Raw genomic sequence first — 19,682 nt, 5'->3', positions numbered from 1 at the left:
ATTTTAAAAAGATTCCCAGGTGCCGAAACCGGTTTGGCTCGGTGGATAGAGCATCGGCCTGCGGACTGAAAGGTCGCAGGTTCGATTCCGGTCAAGGGCATGTACCTGGGTTGCGGGCACATCCCCGGTGGGAGATGTGCAGGAGGCAGCTGATCGATGGCTCTCTCTCATCGATGTTTCTAACTCTCTATCTCTCTCTCCTTCCTCTCTGTAAAAAATCAATAAAATATATTAAAAAAAAAAGATTCCCAGGTGATTCTAATGTGCAGCCAAGGTTGAGAACCACTGATCTAGAGGATTTACATACGGGATTATGTCTCAAGCTAGTTACAGAAGTAATTCTGAACCAAGGATGTTTATCAAAAATGACCGTGGGCCATGCTCACTAGAATGACTATCCATAGAGAAAGAGAGATGATTGCAGTGGTAACGAGGGTGTGGAGAAGCGGGCGTTCCTGCACTGCGGGTGGGAACGTGGAAGGGTGTGTGCAGACCTGGCTTCTCCGCCACAGGGCGTGTGCTCTCACCGACAGTGCGGGAGGTAGCGTGTCCCCCCTGTAACTGCTGTGTATTCTTCACCACCTGTAATGTCTTCCAATCCTCAGGTCATTGCTTGGAGTATGCTACGATGTTGGATAAAGAAGCCAAACCATACAAAGTGGATCCTTTTGTAATTATGATTAAGTTTCTGTTGGGGTAAGTCTTGTTACCTGTGGTAATGATTTTAATTTCGTATTGTATATAAAGCATTATGTTTGTCTCCATTGATGGAATATACCTTTTCATACAAATATGGCAATTGACTTGTTCAGGTAAGCGGGATTTTTCTTTTAGACAAAGGCCTGGTAAGTATATCAACATTTACTTTAATAGTATAATCATTTCAAAAGTAATCATTGAACTAAGCTTATATATATAAACTTAGACTGTAAATACACCAGGCCTTTAACAGTTGTGGAGGGATGAATATGATCTTTGAATAGCCCAGATCATGAGTAAATCATTGTAGGTTACGGATGAGATGGTGTCAGATTGCTTTTTCTTACTTCCCATACAAAGTATATTGTAGATCTCTCTACCCTACCTAACATTCTGCTCTTAATTTATACAAATTTGGTTTTTGCTTAAGAACCATTGCTTAGATCTTTTTTCTTCTGTCATTCAAACTAGCTATTGGCTTTCTAACATTAAAAAAAAACCACACACGCACCACTTATGATTTCACTAGAGGCCTGGTGCACGAATTCGTGCACAGGTGGGGTCTTGCCTGCCTGCCCTGATCAGGGCATTCCGGCCGGGCCGGCTGCAGGGAGGGGATGTGGTAGGTTGGCCAGCTGGCCCCACCCCCTGGCCGAACTCCCAGTCCAGCTCCTGGTCTGGAGGACAATTTGCATATTAGCCTTTTATTATATAGGATTACAAGGAACAGTAGAGAGCAGTAACGCTGCACTGAGAATCATGGCTCAGATCCTCGAAGATCAGGAGACTCACTGGGAAGATAAATTACTTCACCTGTGTTTTTTAGTATAATTACAAATTCAGTATTATGGCAATGTGGGGACACTAGTGAATGGTCACACACCTCCCATATTGGATCCTTGAATGTCAGGTGATGGTTTTTATTTTTTTGCTTTTACTTGTCTGTCCTCTTTTATCCACAGGTATAAGTGGTTTAAGGAAATATGGGATGTCTTACTCTTACCAGAGTTAGACGTCATCGTCTTGACCAGTCAGAGCATGTGTTTCCCCCTGGTCTCCTTGATTCTCTTTCTGTTTGGAACGTGCACTGCCTACTGGGGTGGCCTGCTCTCGTCCACAGCCGTGAGGCTCCTGTCCTCACTGTGGCTCGCACTGAAGAGGTAAAGAATGAATGAGTGAACGCTTCCTCATTCCTCCTGATTAAGAAGAAAGCTGTATTCTGATGAGGAGCCTTAAGATGAACGTGCTTTCATTAGACTGTACTTTCTCAGGAAGATGTTATAACTAGCAAAATGAGGATTCGTGTGGAAAGTGGTGTCCTTGTCAAAGATGATTTTATCTTTGCAAGTTATTTGATGTTTACCTTATTGCTTGAGTTAATAAAAAACATTAGGCAGATTGCACAAGTATTTTTAAATTTCACTGTTATAACTTGCTCTGAGGAGGAAGTGTTTCTGGCAATGCATTTGCTATGCTCACTTCCGGCCAGACCTGAGGGCAGGAGACTCCATCACTAGACTTGGGTTCAGGTGAGATGCAGTGTGTACAAGCTCCAATAGCATTGCCTGTGGCTTTATTCCAGGCCCACAGACATCATTTGAAGTTACAGGTAGGCTTTCCTAATAAACCACTGACCTGGTGTCCTCCGCCCCTCCTCTCACCACACACGTCATGTGACTCCCTGCCGCTGAGGGCAGTGTGGGGTGATGCTGCTTCCGCCCCCATCACGTGTGTGAGTGCCCTTGAGACTTTAAGAAATAGAAAGCTGTTTCTCCACCTCTCCGGATCCGACACGTCTGGCACAGGGCCTGTAATTATTGATTACCTTCAGCAACATTTTCCTCTTCCTTAGTGCAAATGTCGGCCATGCTGAATCTAAATGGAAGAGGAGCTGTCACGGTATATTACAAAATTTACGATCAAATATGTGTCACCCCTTGCCTGTGTTAAAAAATAGCTTACACTGTTAACCTTATGGCACTTGCATGCTAAGCAGGAAAGCCTGGCGGAGTACGGTCCTGGCTCCTTCTTGTGTGTGATTGTGTAAATACCTGAGGAGTTTTTTCTTGTTTTCCCAGGCCCTCTGAGCTTCCTAAAGACATCAAGGTGCTCTCACCAGACTTGCCCCTGTTGACGGTTGTTTTGATCATAATTAGTTGGGCGACTTGTGGAGCATTTGCCATACTTCTTACTTATCTTTACTATGTGTTTAAGGTATGTCAGATCCTTCACATCCGGGTGGCTGGGCTTGGTCTCAGGCAGGCGTAGACTTTCCTGTATGTGTTGTTAGCAAAAACTTTAATTGCCACTGTAGTAATTTTATGTTGTACAACAGGTTTAAGTGTAAAGGTTTTTAACATCTTCGTTACTTAAAATATATAGTTAACTATAAAACTGAAATCATTCATCTGAGTTGAGTTAGTTAAAAAAATGGGGGGGGGGGGAGGGAAAAAGATACGATCTGTTTCAAATTGCTTCCTGCTCTTGCAAGTAACGTTAATTTCTACAAAATATTTCACTAGAGCAATTTTTATTCACACCTCCCTCTGAACAGGGGTTATACACAAAACAAAACGTTATGTCAGTAGGAGCGAGCTTTCAGTCATGCTGAAATTATGCATAATGTTACATATGTTGCTGAAGAATCAGAGGACAATGATAAAAATAATTTGCTGATAATTCTACTGGGGAAGTAAAAGACACTTTCAGGAAAACTGATAGCTTTGCAGGAAATTATACACTGCATTCTCTCCACATTAGTCTTATGTAGAGATGGTTGACACCAGAATAGATAATTTTTTTTTTCTTTTTGTAAACAAAGGTTCATTTGCATGTGCTATTAACACTAATACATGCAAATACATGCACATTATAGATTATTTTCATTAGAAAAAAACTAGAACTACTCTGATTTATAAATACAATATTTTGAGTTTTTAATTGAATATTTTAAACAACTAACCCAGTAAGCAAAATTTTCTCAAATACTTAAGCATGGGAGAGGACAATGAGGGGAAAAGGGGACATATGTAATACTTTCAACAATAAAGAATTTTAAAAAATACTTAAGCAGATCTAGTAAATTAAACTTACAGACATTATCGGATTCTTATAAACATTTCACCACCAAATATAATTGAGTTCAGATTTTCAAAGATTTGGAATATATAAAACATGTTACACTTTATACTATACTGAATATAATCAGATGTTTTATTCACAAGACACTTAAGTTGCTTCAGTAAGGCATTTAAACGGAGGCCCCTGAATTTAAGAGGTGTAACAATATATCCTGGCCCCGGCATACTCTGGAAGTGTGTATTATTTTGTTTGTTTTTTAATCCAAGGTAGCAAGCAAGTGTAGTTATTATGTATCTTTTCTAAAAGAATACTTGTAAATGTTTAAATGAATTTTTAATCTTTTAGATTTTTTAAAATTTTAGATTACAGTGCTTTTCAGTTTTGATATAAACAAAAAGTAAAATTAAATGATCATTTCTTTTTCCTAGATTGTTCATCTACAAGCCAGTGTAACAAATTTTAAAAATAGCCAAACTGTGGTAAGTTTTATTTTCAAAACTCTACATCACTTTAATATGAAAGAACATGGGAAATTTTTAAAGTTTAGGTTGTTTTTTTAATATTGGGATTTCACACTGTTTAAATGGTTTTATAAATTTAAGTAATTTTATAAAAAGTGAACCTAATGGCCCAACTGGTATGGCTCAGTGGTTGAGCACTGACCTATGAATCAGGAGGTCACGGTTCGATTCCCGGTCAGGGCACATGCCCAGGTTGCGGGCTCAGTCTCCACTGGGGGACATGCAGAAGGCAGCCAATCAATGATTCTCTCATATCATTGATGTTTCTCTCTCTCTCTCCCTCTCCCTTCCTCTCAGAATCAATAAAAATATTTTTTTTAAAAAAGTGAACCTAGTGAATATTAAAATAGACTTGGATTGTCTAAGTTTAATGTATCAGTATTTATCATTTTTGTTATTACAAACTATATTTTAAATTTTATTTGAAGTAATGACTTAGAAAATATATTCTCAACAGTGGAAATGGCAGAGCAAAGGAATAAAAGTTTCATAACTGATGACCTCTTTACAACGAGGTAATTTCAGTATTTGATATCCATTGGGTGACAGACAGAGGCATCCATTTACTTAGCTGTGAAGGAGTTGAGCAGGATTCTACATAAAGTAAGCTTCCGTTGTACCGAACACCTTGATGGTTTTCCCTGATTGCTTTCCAGAATCCGAAACACTCGCGGAGGAGTGACAAGAGGTGCAGTCAGCACAAGGACGCGGCGGCCCACCCGCCCCGCCTGTCGGCCAGCGAGGCCGAGGACAGCCTGCGCATGCACAGCACCGTGGCCACCCTGCTGGCCTGGGTGGTGCTGCTCTGCGCGCCCTCGCTCATCTACTGGTTCAAGAACCTGCGGTATGTGCTACTTACGAACCACACGGATGGGCTCAGGCATACCTGGCCCGCAGGAGTGGAGGCTGTCGGGCCCCTGGAACGCAGGTTCAGCACAGTCACATGTCCTCCTTTCCGTGAGGACAGAAACTTTGGGGACATAAACCTCCCCACAGCCTGTCCCCAAAAAGGACATGGTCACCTTTCACCTTCTCTGATCTAGGCATGTGAAAATACGCTTTACTTTGTTGCTTTAGGTATTCGTCATGCTAGTACTCTGTATTTTTCAATTCATGGTCAGTTTTATGTTTTCTTAAATTTGGGGGGAAGAAAAATCCTTCCATTTAAAAACATTTAGAAATAATGAAAGAAGTGTGTATTTTTCTAACGTGGTCCAAACATTGAACTGAATTAATGATCAGCTATCTTACTAATGAAAACCATCATTTGCTTTGCTACCTTGATAAGTGTCCTAAGTCAGTAAGAATCTGAAATGTCCTCTAAGATATTTCTAGAATATTTCGTTATTGATAAATTGTTTCAAAAAAAATAGGCTACCGATCTAAGTAATAATTGAACCTCTATTCAATATAGTTTTCAGAAATTATATAAAACTTTTAGATTTATCTAAATACTGGAAATACTGTTTTTTAATTGATAGAACCAAAATAAGTGTGATAAATTAAATTACAGGTTACCAGATGTTAACCTCCTTCCTTTGTCCATCCTTTTAGTCAAAGATCAGATTTTTGTTCACATGTTTGGGGAGAGTTATTGAAGGAGCACAAATTTATGATTCGGGAAGGCTACAGATATTTCACTGTGAATAAATGCAAGAGATGAGAATTTGAATTTTAAAAAGATAAGGAACAATTACTTTATGTAAACCTTTATTTCATCTTTTTAATAGAGCAGCCTTAATAAATTTTCAGTAATTTGTTTTATAAAATTTTTATTTCTTTTTTCTTTGAATTTTTTTAATTTCTATTTTTTTAATTTTTTTAAATTAAATCTTTATTGTTCAGATTATTACAGTTGTTCCTCTCTTTTTCCCCCCATAGCTCCCCTCCACCCTGTTCCCACCCCACCCTCTGCCCTTACCCGCCCCCCAACTGTCCTCATCCATAGGTGCACGATTTTTGTCCAGTCTCTTCCCGCACCCCCACACCCCTTTCCCCCCCAAGAATAGTCAGTCCACTCCCTTTCTATGCCCCTGATTCTATTATAATCACCAGTTTATTCTGTTCATCAGATTATTTATTCACTTGATTTTTAGATTCACTTGTTGATAGATGTGTATTTGTTGTTCATAATTTGTATCTTTACCTTTTTCTTCCTCTTCCTCTTCCTCTTCTTAAAGGATACCTTTCAGCATTTCATATAATACTGGTTTGGTGGTGATGAATTCCTTTAGCTTTTCCTTATCTGTGAAACTCTTTATCTGACCTTCAATTCTGAATGATAGCTTTGCTGGGTAAAGAAATCTTGGTTGTAGGTTCTTGCTATTCATCACTTTGAATATTTCTTGCCACTCCCTTCTGGCCTGCATAGTTTCTGTTGAGAAATCAGCTGCCAGTCTGGGTACTCCCTTGTAGGTAACTGACTTTTTTTCTCTTGCTGCTTTTAAGATTCTCTCTTTGTCTATTGCTCTTGGCATTTTAATTATGATGTGTCTTGGTGTGGTCCTCTTTGGGTTCCTTTTGTTTGGGGTTCTCTGTGCTTCCTGGACTTGGAAGTCTATTTCTTTCACCAGGTAGGGGAAGTTTTCTGTCATTATTTCTTCAAATAGGTTTTCAATATCTTGCTCTCTCTCTTGTTCTGGCACCCCCATAATTTGGATGTTGGTACGTTTGAAGTTGTCCCAAAGTCTCCTTACACTATCTTCATATTTTTGGATTCTTTTTTCTTTTTGTTTTTCCGGTTGGGTGTTTTTTGCTTCTTTGTATTTCAAATCTTTGACTTGATTCTTGTGATCCTCTAGTCTCCTGTTGGAATTCTGTATAATATTCTTTATTTCAGTCAGTGTGCGCTTAATTTCTAGTTGGTCCTTTTTCATAACCTCAAGGGTCTCACTAGATTTCTTGAGGGTCTCACTAAATTTATCGACGGTTTCTAGAAAATTCTTGAAAAACCTTATAAGTGTGATTTTGAACTCTATATCCAGTAGTTTGCTTTCTTCCATTTCTGTCATTTGTGACCTGTTTCTTTGTCTCCGCATTTTTTATGCTTCCCTGTGTTGATAGAGTGGCTTTCTGTGCTAGGTGTCCTATAGGGCCCAAGTGGCTCAGCTTCCCCAATTACCTGAGATAGACACTCTTGGTGCACCCCTTTGTGGGCTTTGTGCACTGTCTTGTTGTAGTTAAGCCTTGATTGTTGTAGGTATCACTGGGAGGAATTGACCTTCAGGCCAATTGGCTGTGAGAATCAGCTGTGTCTGCAGTGGGAGAACTTCTGTGCTGGAGACACCCTTCTGGGGCAAGACTTGCTTCAGTGGGGCTTTGGTGCTCACTGAGTGTGCCCCCTGAGTGTGTCCCTTATGGATCTGAGGAGTTGTAATCTGGATGGTCCCACTCTGACCACTGGGTACACTGGCTCTTGGATCTCTAAGGAGGTGCTAATTTAACCTCTATCTGAGGTTGCCCAGCAGGAGCCCAGCTGTGAAGCAATGCAAGCTGCTGTGGGGCCTTGGGCCTTCTTTTGGAAGTTCTGGGTCTCTCTGACCCAGCTGCAGTTTGTTAGGTAATTTTCAGATTGCAAAGGGCCAGGCCATTCATATGCAAAAGCCTCTGAGCACAGCTTGGGGTGGGGCAGGGTCTCAGGGGATCAACAAGGCGGAGCAAGCAGCTATGGCTGATCCTCAGCCCTGCCCTAAGGGGCCCCGCGTCTCAGTGTCCCGCAGTAATTGCTGCAAGTACCTCTGAGAGAAAGCCGCCCTTGAGTTTCCAACCCATGCCAGACAGTCCAGTTTCTCCCCATATGAGTCTGGGTCCCCAGAGACTCACCCAGAACTGGAGTTCAGAGCAGTCGGGAGCTTGTGTCTCCCTCCCGATTGAAAAGGACAGCCACGTCCTCAGCTGCCAGCCCTTTCCACGTGTGCCTCCGTATCTCTGCACTTTACTTTCGCACCTCCTCTGAGTCTCAGTGTGCTTTTCTCTTTCCTTCTAGTTGTAGAATTTCCACTCAGCCAGCCTTCCTATGGTTCTGGATGATGTCCGTTTTGTCTTTTAGTTGTATTTTTGAAGTGGTTGTGGGAGGCAGCAATTTCCTGTGTTTACCTATGCCGCCATCTTGGTTTTTCCTCCTATAAAACTTTTATATGAATTTTCAGGCATATACTTATAAAAAGGAAGTGCGTTCATGGTGAATATTTTTTCCCCTGTAGTAGTTTCTGAACATAATTCTCCATATAAAACTTGGGTATAAGGATGATCTAGAGCAAAAATAATTTATCAAAGATTTCATGAGCTGCTTAGAGCACTCTTGTGCCTCTATTGTTACTGTAATATTTTGAAATTTTGAAGTTGATTGATTCTGATCATGTGAGATGATAAGGTGTGCCTTGTTGATTTATGTTTTATTTTTTTTCTCTTTTATATAGGTATTACTTTAAACTTAATCCTGATCCATGTAAACCTTTGGCATTTATCCTTATTCCAACTATGGCCATTCTTGGAAATACTTACAATGTTTCAATAAAATCAAGGTATGGTTGTTTAATCTTTCTTTTTCTCATATCTATTCCTGGCTTCATCACCCTTTCTTTTATAAAGTCTGAAGCATGCTCTTCCTAATACTTTGACTATTTCTACAGGGAAAACTATAATAGTAATTATGGTATAAATATAAATATAGTTTATATGAAAGTATATTTGTTTTCTTAATTATGGGTTTTACTTATTAGGATATAATAATGTTTTTTCTTTAAAAAGTTAACCCTTAAAAGATATGATGTCTAAGATTTGTTTCCAAAAAATATAGAAATTGAAGTGGATAGTAATGTAGGTACAGTAACTTTGGCCATGACTTGATAATTGTTGAAACTGGATACATGAGGTCCATTGTACCATCAGTCTACTTGTGTATGTTTAAAACTCTCTGTAGTAAAAGTTGACTTTTCATTGGCTGGTTGTTTGCTCTCAGAGCCTTTTTTGTTGATTCTGGCAGATATTCTAGAATCAGGCGGGCCTGGGGTTTAGTCTTGGCTCTGCTATCAAATAGCTCCGTATCCTTAGGCAAGTTTTTTAACCCCTCTTATCCTCAGTTTCTCTATTTTCAAAGTTAAAGGTCTTTCCTGATAGAGCAGACACTACTTGTACAGATGCTTCCCTGACTCATGATGGGGTTACGTCGTGATAAGTCAGCTTAGCACAAATTGAAAAAATCGTAAGCGGAAAATGCACTTAATATGACACCAGAAAATATTGGTGGTAGACTGGGAACTTTGCCTCCCTGCTGCTGCCCAGCATCACGAGGGTTTTTTACCACCTACTGCTAGTCAGAAAGAGATCAAAATTCGAATTATTATTTCTGTTGAATGTGTATTGCTTTCGCACCATCGACAAATCAAAAATTTGTAACCCTAACCATCATAAATCAGGGACTATCAGTATTTTTCTTTTAAAAATATTTAGTGTCTTGTCTTATATGCGCCTCTTAAGAATTGAGGATGGTTCCTTTTTTATTTGATGGGTTTTTTGCTATTTTAAGTAGGGTTAAATATTTCACTAGCTGAGTCTTAGTAAATATTATTGATTATTGTTATTAGGATAGATTTCTAGAGGTAGAATCACAGAATAGAAGTTCAGCTAGTATTTTTCTATTGTTAAAACTTAAAAGATGAAACAAAACTAGTTACTTACTTTATGGAAATATTTCTTTTTCTAACCAGAATATGGCTTGGATTGGTCATGTTTTAAATTATGGACAGTTGAATTGACTATATGAAAAACTGCTTCATCTCAAGTCACTTAGAACACTTTCTCTGAACTGCATCGATGGTCAGCATACTTTGTGTTTGCTCAGAGTGTACTTGATGTGATGTGTGTTTCTCTCTCTCCACAGTAAATTGTTGAAGACTACTTCCCAGTTCCCACTTCCTCTGGCGATCGGTGTGATTGCTTTCGGGTCCACACACTTGTACAGGGTCCCCTGCTTTGTCTTCATCCCTCTCGCCCTCCACGCCTTGTGCAACTTTATGTGAGGCAGGACTTGGGGAGCGCTAAGTATGACCTTTGCCTTTGGGCTCGGTGGCCAGAGGGACCGCACAGATCCGTCAGCGTGGACAAGACCCTTTGGAGAAGACGCATCTATTTTTACAATGTTGAAAATAGGAAATTAGTTTTGTAATGCTTGCAGGGCGTCGTGGAAGCATGGCTTGTTTTGTGGTGTGGCGTCTGTGTCCTAGTCGTTGGTTTTTAATTAGTAAAAGGACAAGGTGGACACGGTCTGTGGGGCCTGTCTGCCCATCAGCTAGTCCGACTGGCCACGCAGGTAGGGATCGTCTCCTAAACACTCAGTAAAGGTGGTGCATTCGGCTCATTTCATCAAACTTTCTTCTGAGAAGTGGGATACTTCGTATTTGCTACAGTACTCTATTGTGAAATAAGTCTTAAAAAGTGGATGAAATTCACAGCTGTGTGGTTCCTCAAAAATGAAGTGGCCACGAAGAGTCTTTGGTCAGCTTTCAGCAGCCACGGCGAACAAAATAGATCTTTCCTTTTTTTCTTACATCAGTGAAAATACACTTTTTTATTCTAAGGAGGCATGTTTTCTTAGAAACCAATGCAACGCTGATGGATGGACACATAATTCAAACGCAAGACGTAATGAGATTATCTTGTGACTTTTCAAAATGCAGATCTTAGTTTTATCCTTAGTTAACATGAAGACAGGATAGCAGGTCCGTTGTTCAATTTATACCACTTTATTTACCAGTTTAACCATTGACCATGGTTGCCCAAAGTGCCTCGGGTCAAGAAGGAGTGTTAAAATAACTAATTTTCAGTGGTCAGAAAAAAACTCCAGGTTTGCACAGTTTTTGACTACTGTTGGCGGGGGTGGGGGGGTGGGGGAAGGTTAGCATGATCAAGTGCAGTACCACATTTGATGCATAAAATTATAATAATGGAGTAACAGACAAACTGTTAACCCCATTAACAGCATATGTATAAATAAGTTGGAGGCTTTAGCCACTAGATTTAACAGGTGGAATGTTGATTTGCCAAGGTGATTACTATTTGACAGATGAGAGAATAGTATTTCTACTTCAGATTGCAGCTCACTTTCAGCCAGAAGAGTAGGAAGGAGGATATGGAGCTGGGTGTCTTTGCCTTAAGACAGCATAAACTCAGGCGGAGCTATGCCTGGCCACTAGAGTCCTTCCTTTAGATGTATCTGCTGTAAGTACCTACAACCTCTCAAGTCCTTACGTCTCAGTGATTCCACTGCTGCCCCCGTAAGCTGGCGTCCTCCTCAGAGCCCAGGAATGCCCTGGAGTCCAGCCTATCTGCCATTGCACCTGGATCCCGTACACCTCTCAGCTGCTACTGCCTGTGGAGGGCTGTCCCCATGTTCCTGCCTATACAGGGTCCCCCGCTTCTCTTCCCGGTGGTTCCTCAGGTCCTTGCTCTTTTGGCATCAGTTAGCGAGGGTCTTGCTGTCTTTTCTGAGACTTACAAGTTTGGTCGATTCCATTGTTGTCTTTCTCAGCTTCATGCCTAATGTTCCACAGTCATATTTGCACTTACGAATTCCATGAAAGGGAAGTGTTATTAGCCTCAGAGTCAACAGGGCGGATGTGCCCGGCTCTTATCTGAGAGAAGTAGCCAAAGGGATAGATACAGAGTGCATGTGTGTTCAGCACCAGGAAGGAAAGAGTTTCGTAGATTGTACACCTGTCCCAGGGCCTGCCATGTATATATTTAAATAAGGACACATCTGCCTATGTTTAGCTATACATGTTCTCATAAACAACTTTTATACCCGTGGTATCTTTTACTTTTTCACGGATGTAATTGTACTTCAGGTTACAGACTAACTGTGTTATTTAACTCTTTCTGGACTTGAAGTTGGGCTTATATACAGAAAGAACTTTAGAGAATTCATGAATGTGAATCCTCCGTTGACAGCCATAGCCACTGGGTCTTTGTGATCTGGAGTCTCCTTGTTTAATCAGTACTGCTCATGAATAAAATGTAGCAAGCTTATATTTCTTGTTTGTGAATAGTACATTAGCTTTTTAAAAAAAATTTATTTTTATTGATTTCAGAGAGGAAGGGCAAGAGAGATGGAAACATCAATAATGAGAGAGAATCATTGATTGGCTGCCTCCTACACACACCCTACTGGGGATTGAGCCCCCCCACCCAGGCATGTGCCCCGACCAGGAATCAAACCCAGAACCTCATGGTCCATGGGACAATGGATGCTCAATCCACTGAGCCACCACAGCCGGGCTACCTTAGCTTTTTAAAGAGGCAGACAAGGTACAACTGATGCTCACTAAAGCATTTTCATGTGAATGTCATTATCAAGTCCTAAAGTCTTATTTATTCCAACAAGATATTTTCATTTTAGAACAACAAAAAGGATTCTAATTAAACATTTTAGAAACAGCAGTTGGTCTTTAGCCATGATATGCATCAATATATGCACTTTTTTATTTTGTTTTTTAACATTTTGACAGGGTCTTCACCAAGTCTTAATGCACTTTAAACCCCGATGCCCACCAGGGGTGAGAAGGCAGCTCTGAGCTGCGCAGCGCTGATGGTCTGTCACTGAGTGAAGGAAAGGGCTCCTGTGTTGGTTGCACATCGTTTCTGTCTTGCTTGCAGCCCGTGCTCTTAGCTGGCCCAGCAGCACAGCTTCATCAGTGACGCTGCTAAAGATGAGATTGTCTGTTGGTAGTCAGGGACCATCTACTGCATCAGACTTCTGGGCTCTGATGTTACAGCCTTTTTATTGGGAGCTTGCTGAGTGTTGAGGAAGGTTTTGCTTATAAAAATCACCACTGGACCTGTTGTTGGTCACGGGGGCAGGAAAGCCACTCCGCACTCTGTATCGCTAAGCCTCCTCAGACGTGACTGCTCTTACGGTCTAGAGCTGATAACACCAGAGAGATCATGAAAGCTCTTTTTCTCTGGATCTTTTTCATGCCAGAAATTAAACAAGTTCTGCCAACTCTTTTTCATCAGAATAGAAAATATTTAAAATAGTGGTCCTAGAAAAAAATCATTTGTGCCAAGTTAACATCATTTTTTTTTTTTTTCAGTCTCTTCAGTATTCATCAATCATGTATCAACCCATCTTTTCCTATTTTGGTCAGATAAACCTAGATATGTAATGGGAACCTTTTCTTGATTGGACTACACTATGATATCTACATGACTGTACAGTGAGGAAAAAGCAAGGGCGATAGTAGGCCCAGAAAGTGTTATTGATTATCATATCCCTCACACAGACAGTGCTCAGAGGAGGCATGCCATCTGGTTTGTTCATTATCTAGTTCTATACTTAACTCTTCAGAGTTTCCACTGATAGGGTAGTTTATTTCTCCTCACTGCTCCTTAGCACTTCTTACAGAAGATGGTCAAGAGACATAAAAGGAGATGAAACTCAACTTGCAGTTTAGTTCCCAAAGGCTCTGGGGAAAATGGGGGGAACACAAGAATTATGAGACAAACTAAGGCTATTGATTCTTGAATCCCAGATAATATACTTGGCCTATATTTTCACCTTAGGCATTATTACATCTAAATTAGTGTAATGTCTTGCTTTATTGTGAGGTTGAGCGCAGAAACTTCATATCAGTGCATTTGCAATTTTAGTAAATTAAAACCAGTTGGGAACGTTTTTTAGATGCGTCGGGACCTCCTGTGACTGGGCATTGGTTGGCTACTCTTCCTCATCCATGCTGTAGATTTGTGCCTTGTGAAGCTTTGGCCGGGGGTCGGGGGGGTCAATTTGGAGAGCATGGCACTCACTCCCCAGGGTACAGGAAGCTACAAAAAGCCTCTTCAAATTATGAAAATAGACCCTGACCCCAAACTTTGGTGAATAAATGTAGAAGATGATTTTACAGAATATTAAGATGATTCGAGCTAAATGTTATCCCAGTCTCTTTTTTTTTTTTCAATTAAAATCTTTATTGTTCAGATTATTACATTAGTTACTCTTTTTTCCCACCATAACTCCCCTCCACCCAGTTCCCACCCCACCCTCCGCCCTCACTCCCCATCCACTGTCCTCATCCATAGGTGCACGATTATTGTCCAATTTCTTCCCTCACCCCCACACCCTTTTCCCCCCCAAAAAAATAATCAGCCCATTCCCTTTCTATGTCCCTGATTCTATTACAATCACCAGTTCATACTGTTCATCAGATTATTTATTCACTTGATTTTTAGATTCACTTGTTGATAGATGTGTATTTGTTGTTCATAATTTGTATCTTTACCTTTTTCTTCTTCTTCCTCTTCTTAAAGGATACCTTTCAGCATTTCATATAATACTGGTTTGGTGGTGATGAACTCCTTTAGCTTTTTCTTATCTGTGAAGCTCTTTATCTGGCCAGTCTCTTTAAATAAAGGACTCTCAGATTCTTTAATGAGCTCTTATTTATACATATCGCTCATCATTCTCCAGCAACCCAAGGCAATAGAAAGTCGATGAGCTGCTCACGTTCTTCATTGTTAATAAGGAAAGGACGATAGGAGAGAAAAGCCAGGCCAGCACTCCGAGTAAGTTACTACAAATGCCCCGAATTCACTGTTATTGAGAGTAGATTATGAATACAGAAGTCTGAATGTCGTATATTAGTAACTTAGTTCTAAGAACGGAATAAAACGGAATAGAATAGACTGCTATTTCATAGTATAAATACAGGCAAGGGCAAAAGTAGGCTTACAGTTGTTCGTATGGAGAGCTATAATAAATAATAATGTAAGAGTAAACTGCTTCACAAACTTACAACTGTAAAAACCCACTCTTGCCTACCCCTGTATAATACTACACCTGAATTGGTAACGTGTTTCCAATTGGTAACGTGTTAGGTGATAGTCTAAGCTACATCTTGACTACATTGCCAATGGCTGAAAATTTTTAAATCAAGTACAGTACTGACTAAAAGCATTTGGCGTGTTATGCTTCCAGAAAACGACTATTTTGAAATACCAGGTAACCAGTTAATTTCTGATGACTTTGTATAGAAGTTGATATATATGAGTCAGGATTTTCCTGCACTGATTCTGTACATTGTAACTTTGAACACTTACAGAAAAACTGTTGTTGTATTTTGATTAGTTGAGTGTAAATTTGTTTGCATATTTGAATCCTAATCTTAGTTTAGGAAGTCTAAAAGTAGCCTTTTTGCAAAGTTCGTATGCTGTTTGTTTTTTTAAATGTTATCTTGGTTTTTAGTATTTGTATAGTAAATGTTACTAGTAAAAGATTTATAGACAGAGAATTTAACTATTAACTGTTCAGAAGCCTAAATGACAGGCATATTTTATATTTCATGTTTCACTGGTTTTGTTTCATATTGGGCTTTTTACATCCCTTTTTTAAGAAAAAGACACATTGGAATTTTTTTTTAGCATCAACCTCTTCATTGGAAAATATAACTGTATTCATATGGCTAGCAAAACACACTTTGCCACCAAAGCTAAAGGAAAATGTAAGATACCTCCAGATATTTGTGCCAATGAACTATCTTAGCATATTGGGATTAAAGCAAAAGTGATCTTTTCTGTATTTTTCATTTAGGACTTATGTTAAATATGCAAATCCTCAAAACTTATATTCCATATGCGAATTTGTTTTTGAAAATACCTAAAGCATATAGCATAGTTGTGTTCTGTTTCATATAATTTCTGGAATACTGCTCTCTGATATTGGGGGTGACAATTAGTTTACCCAGTAATGATTTTTCAGTAATGAGTTGACGTACTCGCTGGAAGTAGTCTTACTTTAGACTCATTCTGTGATGTAGAACTTCACATTCTGTTGCCGATCATTTTTAGTACAGGTGTCTCTCACTTATGTAATGAAAGTTTATAGAATTTGTTTTCTTTGTATTTCCATTCAGTCCCTTTGTTACAGTCACATATTTCACAGGAGAAAATTATCCACTTGACTCCAACATAGTGCAACGAAATACATATTTTAAAATGCCTATCTTAAAGGAAAATATTATTAAAAACCAAGCCATTAATGTTGACGTGTTAACATTGAGCCAGTGTTGTACTCTTGCGAGAAAAGTAGAAATATGACAGACTCAAAAGCTGTTATGTTTACCTGGTTAAGATTCTTTAACTTCTCCCCTATATGAATTCTCAAAGGGAATTTTAGCCCCTCATGGGGCAGTGTTTTCTGTAGTTTAATGTCACTGATAATGTTGATGCCGTTCACGCAAGAAGCCTCGGCAGTGAAGAGACAGCGGGAATTAACCTAGTAACCTAGTGGGGACTTAGACCTTGTGTGGATATTAGTAAACAGATGGCGTACAGGCCCTAAACATCAAGTGAACATTGTTTTTTGGAATGAGTTTGTCCCTTGTGTTGAATAATCCTATTCTGAGTAGAGATGCCTGTATTTAACATAACCATGCTCTCCACATACTCAAAGGTATTTGTTGGGATATTGGTAGAAATAACCCTCTCTTCCTCCACGGTGGAGGGGGAAACTCCACTTTTTACTGTATATACATTAGGAAATTGTACTGTGTATTTACATTTTTTTAAAAATATAAAAATGACTTAACTATTATTTTAAAGTGATTGTATGATGGTTTCTTAAACTTAGGAATAACTAAATGTAGCAACGTACCCATGAGAAACCAAACCAAAATGGAATGCATATTATCACTGTGACCTTGAACTTATAGTCGTTGGGGATAAAACAGACTGTGCCTTAAAACGATGAAGGGATGCCCTGCAGTTTTGTAACTGTGTTTTTATTATCGGTGGTCTCCTCAGATGGGCCCAGCTCCTCTCCTTTGAGGTTGGTGAAGTAAAAGTTTAAAAAGTAAAAGCTGCCCTTTGTATTTCAGAATATTTCCCTCTGTATTTCAGAACTATTGCCCTAGAGGCCACTCTTAATTTCTAGAGTTCTCATTTCAGATTAAAATTAGCTTACACTTTAGAGACATAGAAATCAATGTTTGGTGAAAGTTTATGAAAATAATTTCTTAGGAGAAGGTGGTGGTACTTATGAACTTACTACACGTGGAAAGCTTAAACTTAAATGTAGTTTTTTTGTCTTTTTAAATAAATACTCTATCAAGGACAGATTCTTCCCTAAGACCTGTATGTATTTTTCCTCAGATTACTGAGGTTTGTATTTATGTGTAAAATAAAATAATTTTACCCAATAATGCTATTTCAGTAATTAAAATAATCTCAGATTCATGTAGTGTATTTTTAAATGTTATTTTACCCTTTTCTGTTTTTTTCCTTCCTCATTATTTGAGAGAATTCGTTCCAGTTTTGTTTTGTTTTGTTTTTTTAATGTAAAAACTGGCATTTCTACATTGCTTATTTAAGATAATGGATATAAGTTATTAAGACAAATTATTTCATTCATAGGACATTCAGGGTCTTTGCTCAAAGATGCCCACATCTCTCCGATTGTGGTGTATATTTTTCCATTTTAATTTTGAATACAAAGCATTTTGTTCTTCCCATTTTATGCCCACTCCCTCCCCCCAAAGGCATAAACATCGGTTTCTCTAAAAGTATGTAGAAAGGAAACATGTCTTTGCTTACAGCACGGTTCAGTTGAGTTGAACGCCGTTTGGGCAAAGGGTATGTAACAAAGCTCATGGCTGTCAGCCTGCGTCAGTTTTTGTAGCTAAGAGTTTGTAGAGGACAAACTGTGTCATGCCAAGAGAGACTCAGTAGTCACTTGTTTGCAAATTGATCATTTTGATCTCATCCAGAACATGCAGTGCATAGTAACAATACTTCAGTTCAAAGGAATTTGCCCTGTCATTTGCGGATCTTCCCATCGAAACATGCATGATCTTTCCCAGTGCTTTGTATGATGTCTGGTGTGATAAATATACACGTGTGTACTTTTCTGTGTATTTTTGGGATGGTACATAATTAACATGATTACATCACCTGGTTGTCATTCATCAAATGCAACTTCTTGTATTCTGTGGAGTTTTGTGAATGTTTTTAATCTGTGTTTCCACATTACGGTGTAGGGTTGGATAGATGAGTATTTGTCTTAGGTCAGTCTCCACTCAGGTATTACTTTGTAGTGATTTTTGGTGCTTCTTTTCAATCTGTCATCATCTGGTATTCTGAATGTGCGACAATAAATTCGATGAACAAGGACGTGTGGTGCAGAGATTGTTTGCTACTTCACTCTCCAGAATACGTCTGGGAGGAGCCCCTCCAGCACGATTTCTTTACAGCAAGCCCGGCGTTCCAGGAAGTGAATGCCTGAGCCTGGGATGTGATTCACATGCCACATCTCAGGGAACTAGTGGCAACCAGGTAAATTCCAGTATTTCCCAGGTTTGTTGTTTTGTAGCTTCCCACATGCATCTATATGGGCACGCCAGGGCTCATGTTTTATTTTAAGGAACAGTACACTTACATATCTTCATCTTGATGCAGTGTCTTACAGTTTTAAATAAACTTGTTTTAAGAGAACTTGCTGTTCCAGTGAGACTATAACGCAGTAAGATTTGGGGGTTCCAAAATCCTTCGTCAGAAATACAGGCTTCCATTCCATTTTGAAGGAAGAGAAGCAAGTCATAGGAAAACTAAAAAGTATAGGCAATGTGTTTGAGTCACACTTCAGACCACAGTGTGGGTCTGTGCAGCCTGCCCATCACCTGGGCTCTGTCTTTCACACACACACACAGTCAGTACCTGCTGTTCCGGAGCCTGTGCCAGACACCATCACATGTAGCTCCTCATTTCCTCTCTGTACAAACCCTTAGAGGGAGGTCATTATCTCCACAATACACGGCAGGAAAGAGTCTGAGAGAAATGAAGCAATTTGCCTCTGGTAGAACTCAAAACCAGATTGTCCAGGAGACAGAATTCTCCCACTAACGGCTGGTAATACGTATATAATAATATTAGTTCACTTTCTTCTCTGTGCCAAAATTTTTTCTGACCATATTCCTCTTGCCTTGGGGGAAAAAATGTTTCTAAAAATCTGCCCACAGCCTCCCTTTTTTTCTCTCTGTACTTTCCCTGGGAGATTGTCTCTAACTCAGTGACTTCAGAGTTACATTCTTCATGGTGATTCACCAAGTCGGACAGAACTGTTCCCTGGGTTCCATATCTGAGCATCTTTGAGTCAATGGCAAAACATTTAGCCTCACTGAGATTGGGTCCTCACCCACCAGTTCTGGCTAGTACCAGTGTCATCCAGATCTGGGGTGAGGGTTGGAGTGAGAGGATGGACCAAATGCACCCAACACAGAGTAGGTGCCCCAGAAATGACGGGCGCTTTCTTCTTAACTCTCCCATCTCTAGTTTCCTCCAAACTAACCAACTTAGTTTCAACTCCCTGTTGAGATTTAATTTTATAAAATCTCTCCC

At 39.5% G+C, this 19,682-nt stretch overlaps 1 protein-coding gene across 5 annotated transcripts in view; it reads left to right on the top strand.

Annotated features, from left to right (window-relative positions):
- Positions 1 to 14,273, top strand: part of PGAP1 (post-GPI attachment to proteins inositol deacylase 1) — a 51,709-nt gene extending 37,436 nt beyond the window's left edge. For 3 of the 5 annotated variants that reach the window (XM_036319806.1, XM_036319809.1, XM_036319810.1), the window contains 7 exons: positions 606 to 696; positions 1,662 to 1,859; positions 2,778 to 2,913; positions 4,209 to 4,259; positions 4,958 to 5,145; positions 8,720 to 8,824; positions 10,183 to 14,273. In XM_036319806.1, the coding sequence (XP_036175699.1) occupies positions 606 to 696; positions 1,662 to 1,859; positions 2,778 to 2,913; positions 4,209 to 4,259; positions 4,958 to 5,145; positions 8,720 to 8,824; positions 10,183 to 10,321 (908 nt within the window). In that variant the 3' untranslated portion in view covers positions 10,322 to 14,273. Of the gene's footprint in view, positions 1 to 605; positions 697 to 1,661; positions 1,860 to 2,777; positions 2,914 to 4,208; positions 4,260 to 4,758; positions 4,817 to 4,957; positions 5,146 to 8,719; positions 8,825 to 10,182 lie in introns of those variants that run through there. The other 2 variants (XM_036319807.1, XM_036319808.1) reach the window with 2 other exon arrangements.
- The last annotated feature ends 5,409 nt before the right edge of the window (positions 14,274 to 19,682 follow it).

This window comes from Myotis myotis, unplaced genomic scaffold, assembly GCF_014108235.1.
Source record: "Myotis myotis isolate mMyoMyo1 unplaced genomic scaffold, mMyoMyo1.p scaffold_m19_p_8, whole genome shotgun sequence".
Lineage (NCBI taxonomy): Eukaryota > Metazoa > Chordata > Mammalia > Chiroptera > Vespertilionidae > Myotis > Myotis myotis.
Note: the sequence above shows the minus strand (reverse complement) of the source record. Positions and strands in the feature narration are given on the sequence as shown.